At 29.7% G+C, this 15,692-nt stretch overlaps 1 protein-coding gene across 2 annotated transcripts; it reads left to right on the forward strand.

Moving 5' to 3' along the window:
- Positions 1-9,431: 9,431 nt before the first annotated feature.
- On the forward strand, positions 9,432-13,538 carry LOC110622019 (protein SMG9). 2 transcript variants are annotated; one of them, XM_021766352.2, is made up of 8 exons: positions 9,432-9,725; positions 9,870-9,978; positions 10,616-10,731; positions 11,250-11,369; positions 11,534-11,623; positions 11,812-11,948; positions 12,794-13,061; positions 13,212-13,538. In XM_021766352.2, the coding sequence occupies exons 1-8, from the start codon at positions 9,495-9,497 to the stop codon at positions 13,362-13,364; spliced, it is 1,224 nt and encodes a 407-aa protein (XP_021622044.1). In that variant the 5' UTR covers positions 9,432-9,494; the 3' UTR covers positions 13,365-13,538. The 2 variants fall into 2 exon arrangements, with proteins under 2 accessions (XP_021622044.1, XP_043815442.1); XM_043959507.1 differs by lacking the exon at positions 11,534-11,623.
- The last annotated feature ends 2,154 nt before the right edge of the window (positions 13,539-15,692 follow it).

Below are 15,692 nucleotides of genomic sequence, written 5' to 3' on the forward strand. Positions count from 1 at the left end.
GTGTTTAAATATAGATAAAAGTGTCGCACGTGTGATGCATGTGGATAAATTACGCCGGATGTATATCTCCCTTCAATATAATTTTGACATGTACTTTAAAATTAAAATTTTTTATATAAAATATAATGAAAATATATATTAATATGATATATTAATTTTTTTTGTTAATTAAATGTATAAATTAATTTATATATTTAAATGCATATAAAAATTTCGATTCATGTGAATTGTTAGATGCATAATATGCTCCATTGTTGCTGAGACAATTCAAATATGAGTTTTGTCATTTTATTTTTTCAGAAAGAAGAAACAAGCTTTTACATAATATATATTGTAGGGTAAGTAATACCACTAACATCATATGCAAGAGAGTAAGAATAGAACTAAGCAGTATTCGATTTAAATTTAAAAATTGATCAAATTAAATTAATTTAAAATTTTGATTTGAATTTTATTTATTTAAGTTTGATTTAATTTTTAATTTTAAAAATTTTCAGTTATTTCGATTCGGTTCGATTTTAATTAGAAAAAAAATTAAAAAATTAAACCGATAAGCAATACCACTAACATCATATGCAAGAGAATAGGGAGCAGAAATGAATAATATTCGATTCAAATTGAAAAAATTAATCGAATTATATTAATTTAAAATTTTGATTTATTTTTTATTTATTTTGATTTGATTTAATTTTTAATTTTAAAAATTTTTAATTATTTCAGTTTGATTTAATTTTAATAAAAAAAAATGAATGAATTAGTAATAATAGTATATTATTTTCAATAATACAGATATTAAATTATATTAAAATTAAAATATTTTAATTAAAATTTAAATATTAAAATATAATATAAAAAATATAAATTTTATTAAAAATTTAATAAATTAAATTAAATTTAGTTGATTTAATTTTTAATTAAATTTAATTTTTATAAATATTAAAATTTTAATTTTTAAATTATTTTATTCGATTCGATTTTAAATCAAACGCAGAAAATAACGGATTGCGAATTTGGAGCGGAGCTGGAATAGTGCACCCTAATATGAAGTTGGTAAACTGTGGTTAATGTTTTTTTTGCTTTTTTGAAATGGATGGTTAATGTTAATTGTATGGCTTAAATTTTAAATATATATATATTTTTTATGGCTGGATTATGAGCGGACTTGAAAGTTTTGCACTATTCATAGTATTGAAGTATATAAATATTTGTGTTTTTTTTTTTATTCTGTCACATGAGATTTAAGAAACACATTAAATTACGATTTTAGAGTTAATGGGTTATCACAATTTTTCATTATAATAATATTAAAACTTTTATCTCTCCCTCTTGCCCTTTCTAGTCATAAGCCACAACGCACAAATTGAACTTTCAGCTCTGCTAATTTCTGAAAATTAAGAGTATGTTTGATTTGTCTGAGTCTTCAATATTTCTTAACACATATTCTTTAAAAGAACAAAAGAAACTTAAACAACAATTTTTTGATTTTTGTGAATAAGTAGAAAAAACTATACCCTTCTTCACGTATTTAAAATATTACCATGAAGATCAGTTAAATGTTTTAGAAAAGAAAATACATAAATGGACGAAAGTGAATAGCATGGGAGACCCCAGTGACCAATATTATGAATCTGAAAGACCACCGTTGAATAGAGCATTTTTTAAAAAGGATCATGAATACCATTGAATACAATCAATTATCCATACACAAAATATAAAGATAAAGAAATGAGAGATGTCTATACACAAAATAATTAGACAAATGTAGCATTACATATAATAGGAAACCAATTAGATAGGATGGAAGAAAAAATAGATACCAACCATGAAGCCATAATAAATATAGAACATATAGAAGTATCTCAAACACCATCTCCTATAAATTTAAAATCAAATACAACATATTTATCTCAGAGATATAGCAATGTTAAACCATATAATATAGACCCTGCAAAAAAACAAGTAAATAAATCATTTACAAAAATGATACCACCATCAAAAAATCCAATAGACATAACAACAATAAATCCAAAGACAGAGTTAGATGATATGTCTAAATTATTACAGAAAATTATAAATGAACAAAATACTTCTTCACGAACTAGTACCTCAGGAGGAATTAAAATAAATGAACCTTTACAAACAATGCCAACAAAAGAAGAATCAAGTACTAGTAAAGACAAAGGTAAAATTACAATTCTAACTGAATACAATGAAACCTCTTCATCAGAAGATGAAACTATAAATAACCCCTTGGAAGCATCAGACTCTGATCATGACACAGAGTATAATATCCCTTTAAATACCATAGAAAGACAATATAATAATAAACCAGATGATCTAAAAATTTTAGATAGGAAACAAAAACAATATAATGCTAAAAGTATATATGAGTGGAATATAGATGATAGATCTGAAATAGAAATAATACAAATAACCAAGGAAATGGTAATTGTAGGAAATATATATAAACAAAGAGTTGGAATTACTGAAAGAGAAGCAGCTGAAAATATAATATTAGGATTTACTGGAGAATTAAGAACTTGGTGGGATAAATTACTAAGTAATGAAATAAAAAATAATATATTAACAGCCAGAAGAATTGATAATACTACAGGCGAATTTGTTATAGACCCATCTACAGGCCAACCACAATCCTTTACCTTAGCATACCTAGTTTACAATATTATATCACATTTCATAGGAGATTTAGATTTGTATACAGAAAGAAATAGTGAAATATTACAAAATCTTAAATGTAGAAAACTAGAAAATTTTAGATGGTATAAAAACAATTTCTTAAAAAGAGTATATGCATTAGCAGATCCAAACGCTTACCATTGGAAAGAGAAATTCCTAACAGGATTATCTAGGTTATTTTCAACAAAAAGTAAAAGAAACAATTGAACAAAAATATGGACACATTTCATATGATGATTTAACCTATGGAGATCTAATCACATGTGTAAACTTAACAGGAATAAGATTATGCAGAGACATGAAATTACAACAGAAATTAAAAATGGAAAATAAACAATCTAGAAAAGAATTAGGAAATTGGTGTGAACAATTTGGTTTTGGAACAATAAAGAAACATAAACAAAAGAAATATAAACCTTTTAAGACAGACAAAATTTATAGAAAATATAAATATAGAAATAAACAATATAATAAACAAATAGATAAAAAACATTTTAAAAGGAAACAATTTAAAAGAAATAATTATAGAAAAAATAATTTCAAAAGACCACATAATAAAAATAATATAACATGTTATTTATGTAACCAGAAAGGACATTATGCAAAAGAATGTCCTGCAAGAAGAAAAATACATGAGTTAGGATTAGAATTAAAAATAGATAACATAGACCAATTATTAGAGAAAATTGACCAAATTAAGTTATCTTCTTCAGAATTAGATGATGAATATAGTAGTGATTATTCAGCAGAAACAATAAGCAGTACAGATAGTAACCATAACTGTAACGGAGAAATTTGTAATTGTAATAACAAAATAAATGTGTTAACAGAATATAACCAAGTGTTAGAACAAATAGAACAAGTACAAGACTCAAACATAAAAAGAAAGTTTTTTAAAAAATTAACAAAATTAATTAATGAAGAAATAAAACAAGGAACCGAGGCACCAACTAATTTTGAAGAAATTGAGCAAATGTTTAGGCATAAAAAACCAGTAACAACAATTTCCTCTATGAATTTACAATCAGAAATAAGACAGCTAAAATTAGAAGTAAGACAACTTAAATTAAGATGTGACAAGCTAGAACAAAATCAAAATTTAAAAAATAAAGAAAAAATTATAGAACAGAAGGAAGAAATTATTTCAGAAAATGAAAGCGATAAAGACTTAAAATTTAATGATATTACCATAATAAAATTTCAAAAATAGTATGTAAAAATTACTCTAACAATAAAAGATTTCAAACTAGAAACCATAGCTATGCTAGACTCAGGAGCAGACATGAATTGTATAGATCAAGGAATTATACCAAGTAAATATTTCCATAAAACTAAACAAACCTTATCAGCAGCAAATTCAACCAAAGTTAAAATAAATTACAAAATACCAAGTGCACACATTTGTAATAATGGAGTTTGTTTTAAAACAAGTTTCATGTTAATTAACAACCTTAATACACAAGTCATATTAGGAAATCATTTTTTACAAATGTTATACCTTTCAAAGTAACACAATTAGGCTTAGAAACTAATGTATTAGGACAAGATATTATTTTCAAATTTATATCATCCATTAATTACCATGATGTAAATTTATTTCAATAAGAAAATATAAGTAAAATAAATAACATAGAGAATCAAATTAAATTTTTAAAAGATGATTTACAATCTGCAAAAATTGAAGAACAATTAGAAAAACTAACCATTAAACAAAAAATTAAAGAAATGCAAGAACAATTTGAAAAAGATTTATGTTCAGATTTACCAACTGCTTTTTGGAATAGGAAACAACATATTGTTACTTTACCATATGAACCAGACTTTAAAGAACAAAACATTCCTACAAAGCCGAGACCAATTCAAATGAACAAAGAAATGCTAGAATTTTGTAAAAAGAAAATTCAAGATTTATTAACAAAAAATTTAATTAGACCAAGTAAATCACCATGGTCATGTGCAGCCTTTTATGTTATTAAAAATGCTGAAATAGAAAGAGGCGCACCAAGATTAGTAATTAATTATAAACCATTAAACAAAGTTTTAAGATGGATTAGGTATCCAATACCAAATAAACAAGATTTATTAAACAGGTTATACAAAGCACAAATTTTTTCAAAATTTGATATGAAATCAGGTTTCTGGCAAGTCCAAATAGATGAAAAAGACAAATATAAAACGGCATTTACTATACCTTTTGGACAATATGAATGGAATATTATGCCATTTGGATTAAAAAACGCACCAAGTGAATTTCAGAAAATAATGAATGATATATTTACACCATATGATTTTATAATCACTTATATAGATGATGTATTAGTATTTAGTCAAGATATTAGCCAACACATTAGACATTTACAAATTTTCTATAAGACTATAAAAAGGAATGGATTAGTTTTATCTAAACCAAAAATGAAAATGTTTCAAACAAAAATTAGATTTTTAGGACATGAGATATATCAAAATACAATAGTACCAATACAAAGAAGTATAGAGTTTGCAAACAAGTTTTCTGATGAAATTAAATATAAAAACCAACTACAAAGATTTTTAGGATCATTGAATTACATCTCTGATTTTTATCCTAACTTAAGAATATTTTGCAAACCATTATATAATAGATTAAAAACAAATCCTAAACCATGGACAGAAGAACATACTAAGATTATTCAACAAATTAAAAAGTATGTCAAAAGTTTACCATGTTTAAATATCTGTCATCCTAATTTTTCTAAAATAGTAGAAACAGATGCTTCTGATCAAGGATATGGAGGTATTCTTAAACAAAGAATAAATGAAAAAGATTGCATTATTAGATATTATTCAGGATTTTGGAATCCTACTCAAGAAAACTATTCTACCATTAAAAAGGAAATTTTATCAATTGTTTTATGTGTAACAAAATTTCAAAGTGATCTTTTAAACCAAAAATTTACCATTAGAGTAGACTGCAAAGCAGCCAAAGATGTTTTGACCAAAGATGTAAAAAATTTAGCTGCTAAACATATCTTTGCACGATGGCAAACTTTTTTGTCTATATTTGATTTTGATATTATTCATATAAAAGGAACTGACAATTCTATTGCTGATTTTTTAACCCGTGAATTTTTACAGGGAAAATGACTGACAAGGGAAAAGAAGCAGAGAAGATCTCTCTGAGATCACAAACAAATACTTCTAAGACCAATATGACAAAGTTGCAATTAATTACTTCTGGACCATCCACTAATCAAAGACCATTGTATACGAGTAGTACCAGCATTATGAACAGACCATTAACACCAATGTCAAGTGCATTAATAACCCAACCAAGTTATCCTAGGCCAAGATCACCAAGACCGAATTTTACTTCACTAAACAGATATAGCCCATTACAGTCTCCTATGGGTTCTATCAGGCCTATTACACCTTCTACGTTCAAGCAAGCTGTTACAAACACCCCTTCTTCAAGCCAAAGCCCAACAATTTCACAAGGATTGAATCCATCAGATTACAAGTATAAGCCCATTGAAGATTACATTATTACAATTGAACCTGAATATTGGGCTAAAAACCCAAATCTCAATAGTTACCAAATTTGTGATTCAATTTTTCCTAAAACACATTTTTATATCCTAGACAATTTTAACAAATCCCAATATTATTATGAGAATATCCTTATCCAAACAGCTTCTATTTTTATTCAGAACAATTACGATCCACAAAGTCCAAATAAGATTAGATATTGTAAAGTCCGCCTCTTGAAGGTATGGACCCTAGCAGAATGGGGACAAGAGCCCCACCAGACAAAAGAATTTATTTTAACTAATGGGCAAAGTATAAAATATAATTATTATGATTATCAAGTTGCTTGGGAACGAACGTTCTTTAAGCAAAATGAACATATGTCTATTTCATTTTTCTTTTATATTGCCGACAATTTTGAATATCCAATACCTTATTGGTTTCATCAATGGTGGAACAAGTTTGGTATACAAACTGATATTATTCCAGACCAAGTACAAACAGCCCAAATCCAATTTTTTGACAGAACCAAGTTACCAGATACAATTACTTGCTCCCCAAAGTGGTTAATTTATAGTCATTACTTTCACATACCATGGATACTGATGATAGAATATCAGATCAAAGATCAAACAATTGACAATTTTCAAGTACCAGTTCTTGTTCGCAGATATAAAACCAAATGGTGGCCCAAGACTGATTTACAGGCTTGTGGCTCAGAAGCCTTAGAACCATTTTTTCTTAAATACCCACAATTGTGCAAAAGTCCAAGCCCAACCAATATCTCAAAACATGAAACTTTCCTAGCAAAAAGACAAATAATCATATCCCAATTGGCAGCCTCTACTTCTGAGACAGAATATGACAAATTGCTAGAAGAATTAAAAGAGACCAGAAGTTCTACTGTATCACCATCACCAGTAGATCTTTCAGACGACAATGATGATTTCTTTACACAAGTAGAAATGTGAGAAAGAGACAAAAATATTGATGTAAGCCCTGACGTCACCCAGACAAAGACCAAAGCACTAACGTAAGCAATGACGTCACAAAGCACTCACCAGACAAAAACAAAAGAAGTTGACGCAGCATGGCCCACCAAGCATTCAACGTGGCCGACAAAGCGGCAGACACTGGGGTCCACAAAGAATTGACCAAAGACCGCTCAACCAAATTAAATTCCATTCTGACGTCCGGACCGCTCAACTCCATTGAATAATCTTTGATGTCCGCGGCTATAAATAGGAGGTTCCAGACCATTTGGAGGACACACCGAAATTTACAAGAAAATTTCTCTCTCTTTCCTTATGTATTCCAAAGTTAGCCTAGCTTTATTTTCAACAATCTGTAAGGAAACCGCTGTTTATTACAACACGGTTGTAGCAGTATTAAGTTAAATATTTGTATTTTACAAAAGTAAGTATTTGTAAGTATTTGTATTTGTATTCAGTTTTAATAATACTTTGTATTATACAAATTGCTCCTGTGTAAGTCCGTATTGACGACAATCTTTTCTCTCTCTCTACGTATACCAATCTGAGTTAATTCTGAGAATCCAGGTTAACGGTGCAAGAACCTTAAACCAATTTAAAATCAATTGCATTCATGATAAGTATGCTCTGTGGTTGCAGTTTAAACTGATATGCCACATCAGAAATTGTGTTGTTCATCTGTTTAATCTAAACAGTAACTATTAAACTATGTTTATCATTTTATTTGATATTATTGAAACAGAAAATGGTTATATTCTTAAATATTATATGTCAACAAGAACTGATTACCTTATTGCATATTATTTTTATGAATATGTTAATTAATTATTTACTTATTTAATCTGTTCTACTATTCATGAGACAACATAGGAATAGTAAATGTATGTGTTTACATTGCATATTAAATAGAATATTAGTAGGTTCGTTTCATTGTTATAAATTACTTTTGTTATAATTAGTTCATCATGAGATTTATAATAACTGCATTAGAAAGTTTAAGTTTAATAGATTTAACAAACAAAATAGAAGTTGAAAGTTTTAGATCTTATTTAATACAACAAGGAACATATCTATTTGAATGATATATAACAAATCATAATAATTTTTGTGATTGTAGGGAAATACAAAGAATGTTAGATTTATTTAATTGTATGATAACTTATTTAGACCAATTACTAAGAAATAATAATTTTTAAGAAAAGAAGAAAAATAAAAATCATAAAAATCGTACCTGGGTTCGTAGGGTTGATTGGTTGATTTATTTGAAACTCTAATTTGTACCGATTTACATGTAACTGGTCCATTTTAGATTTGTCTTAGACCTTGGGAAAATGCAATCAGGTATGCATTGCTAAACAAAAAACAAAAGATTCTAAGTCCATTGATTCAACACACAAAATTAATTTATTTAAAATCACACAATAAATATAAAAAAATATTATATGTTATTTATATTAAAATGATTATTTTATTTAGTTTCAATTAATATAATCAAAATATTGATCAAAATTTGATTAAAGTTAACCTTATTAATTCTTAGGAATAATTATCGATTTAATTTTATAGTTTATAATTTTGTATAATTCTATCATATATTTTAAAAATTACAGTTGTCAATGTCATATAATATAATATAATATAATTATAAAAAATATTATTATTTTTTAAATATTTATAATTTTATTTTATATTTAAAAAATAACTAATTAAACTCTTGAACATTTAAATAATTATTTTTAGTAAAAATTAAATATTAAATATTAAGTGAATTATAAAATATTTAAGAGAGTGAAAATTTAAGAAATTATTTTAGATTGAAATGATATGATATGTTAATTTGGTCAACATTTATAATTTTTAAATTTTTATTATTTTAACACGTAATATTAAATTATCAATTAAATATGAATTTTTTAATTTTTACCAATCCTAAAAATTATAATAAAAATTTGAAAAACTACATAATTTTACCCTAATAATTATGTCCTATTAATTCAATTCTGAAATAATTCTCCAAATTTTTATCCATTAAAATAATATATAATTTATTTTTTATTAAATATTTAATGTTATATAAAATTGATTTTAGATTATTTTAGAAATTGAGAATTAAAAAATAATTTAGGATTTGATTGAGATTGGTACAAATTTACAATACAGATATATGGTGACATAACGATTTTAATTGGTTACATGTTTAAAGTACTGACAAGTACTATACGGTCATTTCACTAAATTAAAAGCAAGTAAATGAAAGTAGGTTTTAGCAGCTGAAAAAATCGAACTCCAAATCCCAAATCAATGGCAGGTTCTACTGGTGGCACCGCTTCTTCTAGTCCCTCACCGGCCCCTCCGGCTCCTAAAATCCTATTGGCTAAGCCCGGACTGGTTACCACTGGACCGGTGGTTGGTAAATTTGGACGCGGCGGTGCCGAAGACGAAACGGTGCCACATCGGTCTCGTCTGCCTGCAATTGGGTCTCTCAATCTCCTCTCTGATTCCTGGGAATTCCACATTGATCGCTTTCTTCCTGTAAGTATCCCGTTACATTTATGTCTGGATTATACAAAGTCACTTTATTTTCAATTGTCAATTTTCTGGAGATTTTAAATTGCCTAAGGTAAAGATTTTGCGATGTTGAGGCTGAAGTTTGATAAAGTTTATGATTTTGTGCAGTTTCTGACTGAGAATACAGATTTCACTGTGATAGGGATAATTGGGCCACCTGGAGTTGGCAAGTCCACCATCATGAATGAGCTTTATGGCTTTGATGGGGGTTCAACCGGTGAGTTTAGTTTGAGTAATTTGAATGTGTCTGTTGAAAGCTTTAGGTGTTTATTTGTCAATCTCTTTCAACTTAAATGAAGTTAATTAATTGACAAAATTCAGTTTCCTTGTTCATTTTCCATATGGTTTTTGTTCTCCAATTAGAAATTTTAACATAAAAGACCTTTTCATTTCTTCAGTATCTTTATTCCTCAGTTTAACGCTAATTTTATTACTTTGACAGGGCTTTATTGCCTTTTTGTACATCATGAGACATTTGTTTTGCTTCAATTGAGCGAACTGTATGTATTGACCTTAATTCTCATTAGAAGGTGAAAGTTCATGATTAAATAAGTGTCACTTTTATGTATTTTATGCGGGCATATAGATATGCTGCATATATTGAGGGTTAAAACAATTTCAAGCGCTTGTACCTAGAAGCTTTACCCATTAATGTGACAGCCGTCTAATAGAGGGGTAATAAGATTTCCTTTATGGCTTAGCACTTATACCAAAATACTACTTGTTTGCATGGAATACATCTGTGCAATTATAGTGTGTTGTATTGGCTTGTGCTTGCTGTTGCTATTTTGATCATGTTACTGGTTATAAGGCTGGGAACTTTCAATGGTTAACTTTGCAATGCTTGAATGCAGGAATGCTACCACCGTTTACTATACAGTCAGAAGATAACAGAGCAATGGCAAGACATTGTAGCGTAGGCATTGAACCAAGGATATCTGCTGAGCGTCTTATACTGCTTGACACCCAGGTTTTGGCCCATAATCTTTTCATTGTTTTAGAGAATCCCACGAGATGTTTTGCTCTATCATGTTTCCCTGAGATGATGTTATGGTGCAGAATGTTGATTGTCCATCTAAAATCATTTTATAGACTATAGAGATCTTCTATACAATGATCATGCAACATGCTCATCATGGTATAGAGAACCATATAGTTATGCAATTAAACTTAAATGTTGATGAATTTGAGATTTGCATTTACATGTTATTATATATGAAAAAAAGAGGAGTCTATACCATCCATAACTTCTTTGAAGTGCATTGGGTATATGTTAACCTGCCCAGGTATATGTTAACCTGCCCAGGCATATAAAAACAGTGGTTCAAGTGAAATCTGGCAATCCAATGCATGATGATTTTTTGACATCAAACTTAAGGATATATAAGCTGTTTTATCTTTTTCCGTCTTATTCAACACGTATTTCACGCAAATTTTCTTCACCCTTTCTCTTTTTCTCCTTCTTGAACTCCATTTCATTGTTTGCAGCCGGTTTTTAGCCCATCTGTACTGGCTGAGATGATGAGACCTGATGGTTCTTCAACAATATCAGTTTTGAGTGGTGAAAATCTATCTGCTGAATTGGCACATGAACTTATGGCTATTCAGGTGACTATAGAGGAAGTGCATATCTAAGTTCAACATTGATATAAAAAAGTTTATTTCCTAGTCACACTAATTCTATTTTCTTTATTTGGTATATGTACATTTGACAATCATGGAATATCTAATGAATTTATATATTTCTGGGATGTTGTAAGGAGTCCCTTTAGCTTGGTGTTCTTCTAGCATCCATTTGTCATGTTCTGCTCGTGGTATCAGATGGAGTTCATGATGATAATATGTGGCATTTGTTGTTGACGGTATTACCCCTGCCTTGTCTTTGTTCTCATCAATGTGTTATAGTTTCATTTTGTGCCAGCAATTTATGCATGCTCATTGTCTAGGCACTTTTCTTGCATTTTTCATTTAGGGTCGTTGATTTCCTTGTTACTTGTCATGTTTAGCATGTTATAATATTTCTCACATGGTTTTTTCTTTCTTTTTGCAGGTTGACCTGTTGAAACATGGCATACCTGATCCATCTTCACATTTGCTGAGCTCAACTGTGGGGTCTGAGAAGGAAAACAAAGACAAACTTTTTGAGGGTGAAGAATATATGGCTACTCCAGTCTTTGTGCATACAAAGTAAGCAGTCATTTTGCTTTCTACTAATAATTTCTATAACATGGTAATATTGATGCCTTGAAAATGAATTATGGAGATATATTACTGAAAGACATGATTGAATGAGCTTTTTTCCTGACCAAATTGGGGCTGTCTTGTGATATCGTTTTGGTTCTCAAGCTGTTCAATGGATGCCATGCTATCAGCCTTTTCCTTCAAGATACATCTATTGATTTTAGTTGACTTAAGTTTGCCCTACATCACCTATATGGTCATCATGATATACCTGATAATTCTGTAAAGTTCATTTTCTGTAAATGTGCATGTTTTGTCCTTTTATCCCTAGCTTGTTATGTTAATTTCATCTTCTCCCTTGCACTGGGTCATAGGAGGACAATTGTTTTTCTTTTTCCTTTTTTTGTTTACTATGGTGGATGATTACAACATTGTTTAACTTTGATATATAGAAATAATAGAATCTATATGCATATGATTATCGATGCACGTTAATGTGATTGCGCTCCAATGTTGAGCTGTTACCATAAGTGGACAATTTCAGTAGACTAAATATTTCACCAAATCCATCCAATGATTCTTATACTTGCAATGAAATAGCACTTGCGCTCAATATAACTTTTGGAAAGAAAAAGATTCAATGTTGGCACTGGTGTCTGTCATATGTAACTGCTTTCTGGTAACAAAATATATTATGCAACAGTTATATATAGATTTGTTGGTGGATTGCTTAAAATTTATCCTACTGTTGATTGCTTACTGCTTCTCATTTTGGGTTTTGAAGTTTGTCATATGCTGCAAGCTTAGTGATGATTTAGAGTTGAGTACACTTGTGTGATTAACTTTTTCAGATTGCAAGATCAAAATGTTACCCCGCATAACTTAATGCAACTGAGGAAGGCACTTGCACAATACTTCAGCTCCTCTTCGTTCATCAGAGAGAGATGCGGAAGCATGGCAAAGGAGAATTTCTTTTCTTCCACGGCTTCTAACACTCAGGGTGATGATTTTCATGCTATGCCACTGAAATTATTTTTAATCCCATCTAAAAACAAAGATGATTTGCCAAGGGCACAGCATGAAAGTTACAACTCTGCACTATGGAAACTGCGCGATGAGGTTTGTCTCTATCACTATCACTATCACAATCAAGCATGCACACTATTTTTTTTCCCAATCTGATTAGCATGCTCGTGGAATAAGTTGGAAGATTAAATACTTGCTTTCATTTTCGAACTATATGGTGACAGATGTTAAGTTATAATTCAGGTTTTATCCATGAATTGCCCTTCCTTTGCAAGGACCGTCTCAGAACGTGACTGGCTGAAAAATTCTGCAAAGATATGGGAACTAGTTAAAAGCTCTTCTGTCATTGCTGAGTATAGCCGAACACTTCAAAACTCAGGCATGTTTAGGAGATAGCAACCCCCAATGTGCTTTGTGTTGTTTAAAGAGGGGATAACAGATGATCTTTGATGTCTTAGTTTAGCTTGCTCTCCTCCATACCAGAAATTTTCATATTCTCAATTCCTGTGTACTGCATTATATTTCTCATTGTGTGATTTAGTTAGTAAAGCTGGCAATTTAGTCATTTCATATGGAAAAGATGAGTCTTTTCCCATTGTCTAGGTTTAATGAATATGGAGAAACTTTAGGGGATGTTCACTTACACAAAAATTAGAATAGTTTTTTTAAAAAATTGGAAAATAAAATTGTGTTTATATGTGCAAAATTGAAAATAAAAAACTATTTTTTTAAAATATAGCTAAAATTTATAAAAAGCAGATTTAAGTATTTTCACTGTTTTTATTTATAATTATGGTTTTTCTAATTATTTTCTAAATATAAAACAATGACCCTCCTATAATAAAAATTATAACATTTTTTAATTAAAAATAAATAATGTTAAAAATATTTATTTGTAACTATAAAATTAATAATATTATTATAAAATAAAATAAATAATATTAGGGAAAATATTTTAGAAGTAAAACAAATAATTTTTGAATATATTTTTAAATGATTTAAATTTGAAAACTATGAATATTATTTATTTTTAATTAGAGAATTATTTTTTTATTATATTTTACCTATTTTCCTTTATTTTCTGTTAAAAAAAACTAGAGGTTTTAGAAACAGAAAATTGTTTTCTACAAATAACACATTCAATTCTATTAATTTTAAAATATCACACAATTTCTTTATCATCTTAATTCCTACAAAGATAGTGTTAAAAATTACAAAATTTGTTCCATTTGATCTCATTATTTCAACAATTTATTCTCTGACAAAAAAAAATTAATATTTTAAAAATATAAACATAAAAATTAAAATCGCATGAACGGGAACGGAGAAATCAAATGGTAAATTGGTAAATAATAAAAAAAAGACCCCGAGGAGGAAATAAAAGGAAATGAGAAGATTGGGCGCCAAAATGGAGTTTGCGCCAATTGGAACTCTGTGAAAATATGGCCGTTATAATCAAAATCCTTATGGTTCCCGTCTTTCAATTCAATTAATTCACTCTCAAGCAATTAACCCTATTCTCTCTTCTTATCTGTTTTTGATCTCTTGACTCCCTGTTTGAGTACTTCTCTGCTCCAATTACTTCTTTATTTTTGGATCTCCAAGAAGGAGAGGAATGTTGGAGGATTTTGCAAGCCTAGAAGGGCTATATCTCCTGGCAGAGGTTCATCGGTGGTTGCTACTGATGATCGTCTTTTGGATTTGGCGAGTGCTTCTGCCGCTACTACTTCTCTGAGTCCCACTAACATGGACAGAGTTCCCGAGAAGAAGCTCCGATCCTACGCTCTAGATAGAAAGCCATGCCTCAAGTTCAAGAAGCAGGGAGTGATGAAGAAGAATGTGAAAAATGGTTCTTCTCCTTCTTCTTTTTCAGCATATTGATAGCTAAGTTGATTTAATAAGCAATTAAGCACATCCAAGTTTTCTTCTGTCTAGCACCTCCAACTGGTAAAGCATCTTGAAGGCCTCCTTGAAATTTGAGCAGGGGTTTCCTTTCCCTCTCAAACCAGCTACCGCCACCAGAATTTGATCCTATGGCTTGTCAAAAAAAAGGGAAAACGATAATGGGAACTTGAAGGGTTGGTTGATTATCCTGCAATCATCGACTGAAATAAGAAAGAGTTTACAACACAGCAGAATAGGGTGGTTGATAATGAAGAAATAGAAGAAAAGGTACACCGGTTCTTAAGTTAAGCTAAAAGAATTTGCCTCGCAGTGAACTAAGATCATTTTTCTTTCTTTGTGGTTTGTTTGAACAATCTTGATGACCGCTGGTTTCTTTTCGCCTCCGATTAAGGCCAAGTCCATTAGGGCAGCCAAAGGCTTCTAAGCCTCCTCCAAGAACCAGGTCCAGCCCGTCCGACTCAAAGACCAGGTTCCAGTCTTTTTCTTCAAACAGGCCGGCCTATCTCTTCTGGTCCAATAAACAGACTCCTTCTGAGCCTAGTTTTAACCTTATCTTTCGATCCAGCTTGGAACCAGGAAGGAATTCAGCTCATCTGCCTTGTGGGACCACCCGCATGCGCGTCCGGGAGGATCAAGGGCCGTTACGCATGGGACAGAGATCTGATCCCTCATACGTCCGTATCAACGTAGCAGAAACATGTAGCCCAATGACACACATTCTATTACACGTCACTAGCGGACAAAAGAAAACATATAAAAGGAGAAATATTATCCTCTAGATCTAAACTTTTTCCAGTTTTACAGAATTCTTGTAAAACT

This window comes from Manihot esculenta, chromosome 9 (assembly GCF_001659605.2).
Source record: "Manihot esculenta cultivar AM560-2 chromosome 9, M.esculenta_v8, whole genome shotgun sequence".
NCBI classification, from domain to species: Eukaryota; Viridiplantae; Streptophyta; class Magnoliopsida; order Malpighiales; family Euphorbiaceae; genus Manihot; species Manihot esculenta.

Excerpts from the sequence above, each read along its gene's own strand:
- LOC110622019 (XM_021766352.2), top strand. The coding sequence starts at position 9,495 with ATGGCAGGTTCTACTGGTGGCACCGCTTCTTCTAGTCCCTCACCGGCC. Across the intron at positions 9,726-9,869 it reads ACATTGATCGCTTTCTTCCT|TTTCTGACTGAGAATACAGA; the intron begins GTAAGTATCCCG and ends GATTTTGTGCAG. Across the intron at positions 13,062-13,211 it reads TATGGAAACTGCGCGATGAG|GTTTTATCCATGAATTGCCC; the intron begins GTTTGTCTCTAT and ends GTTATAATTCAG.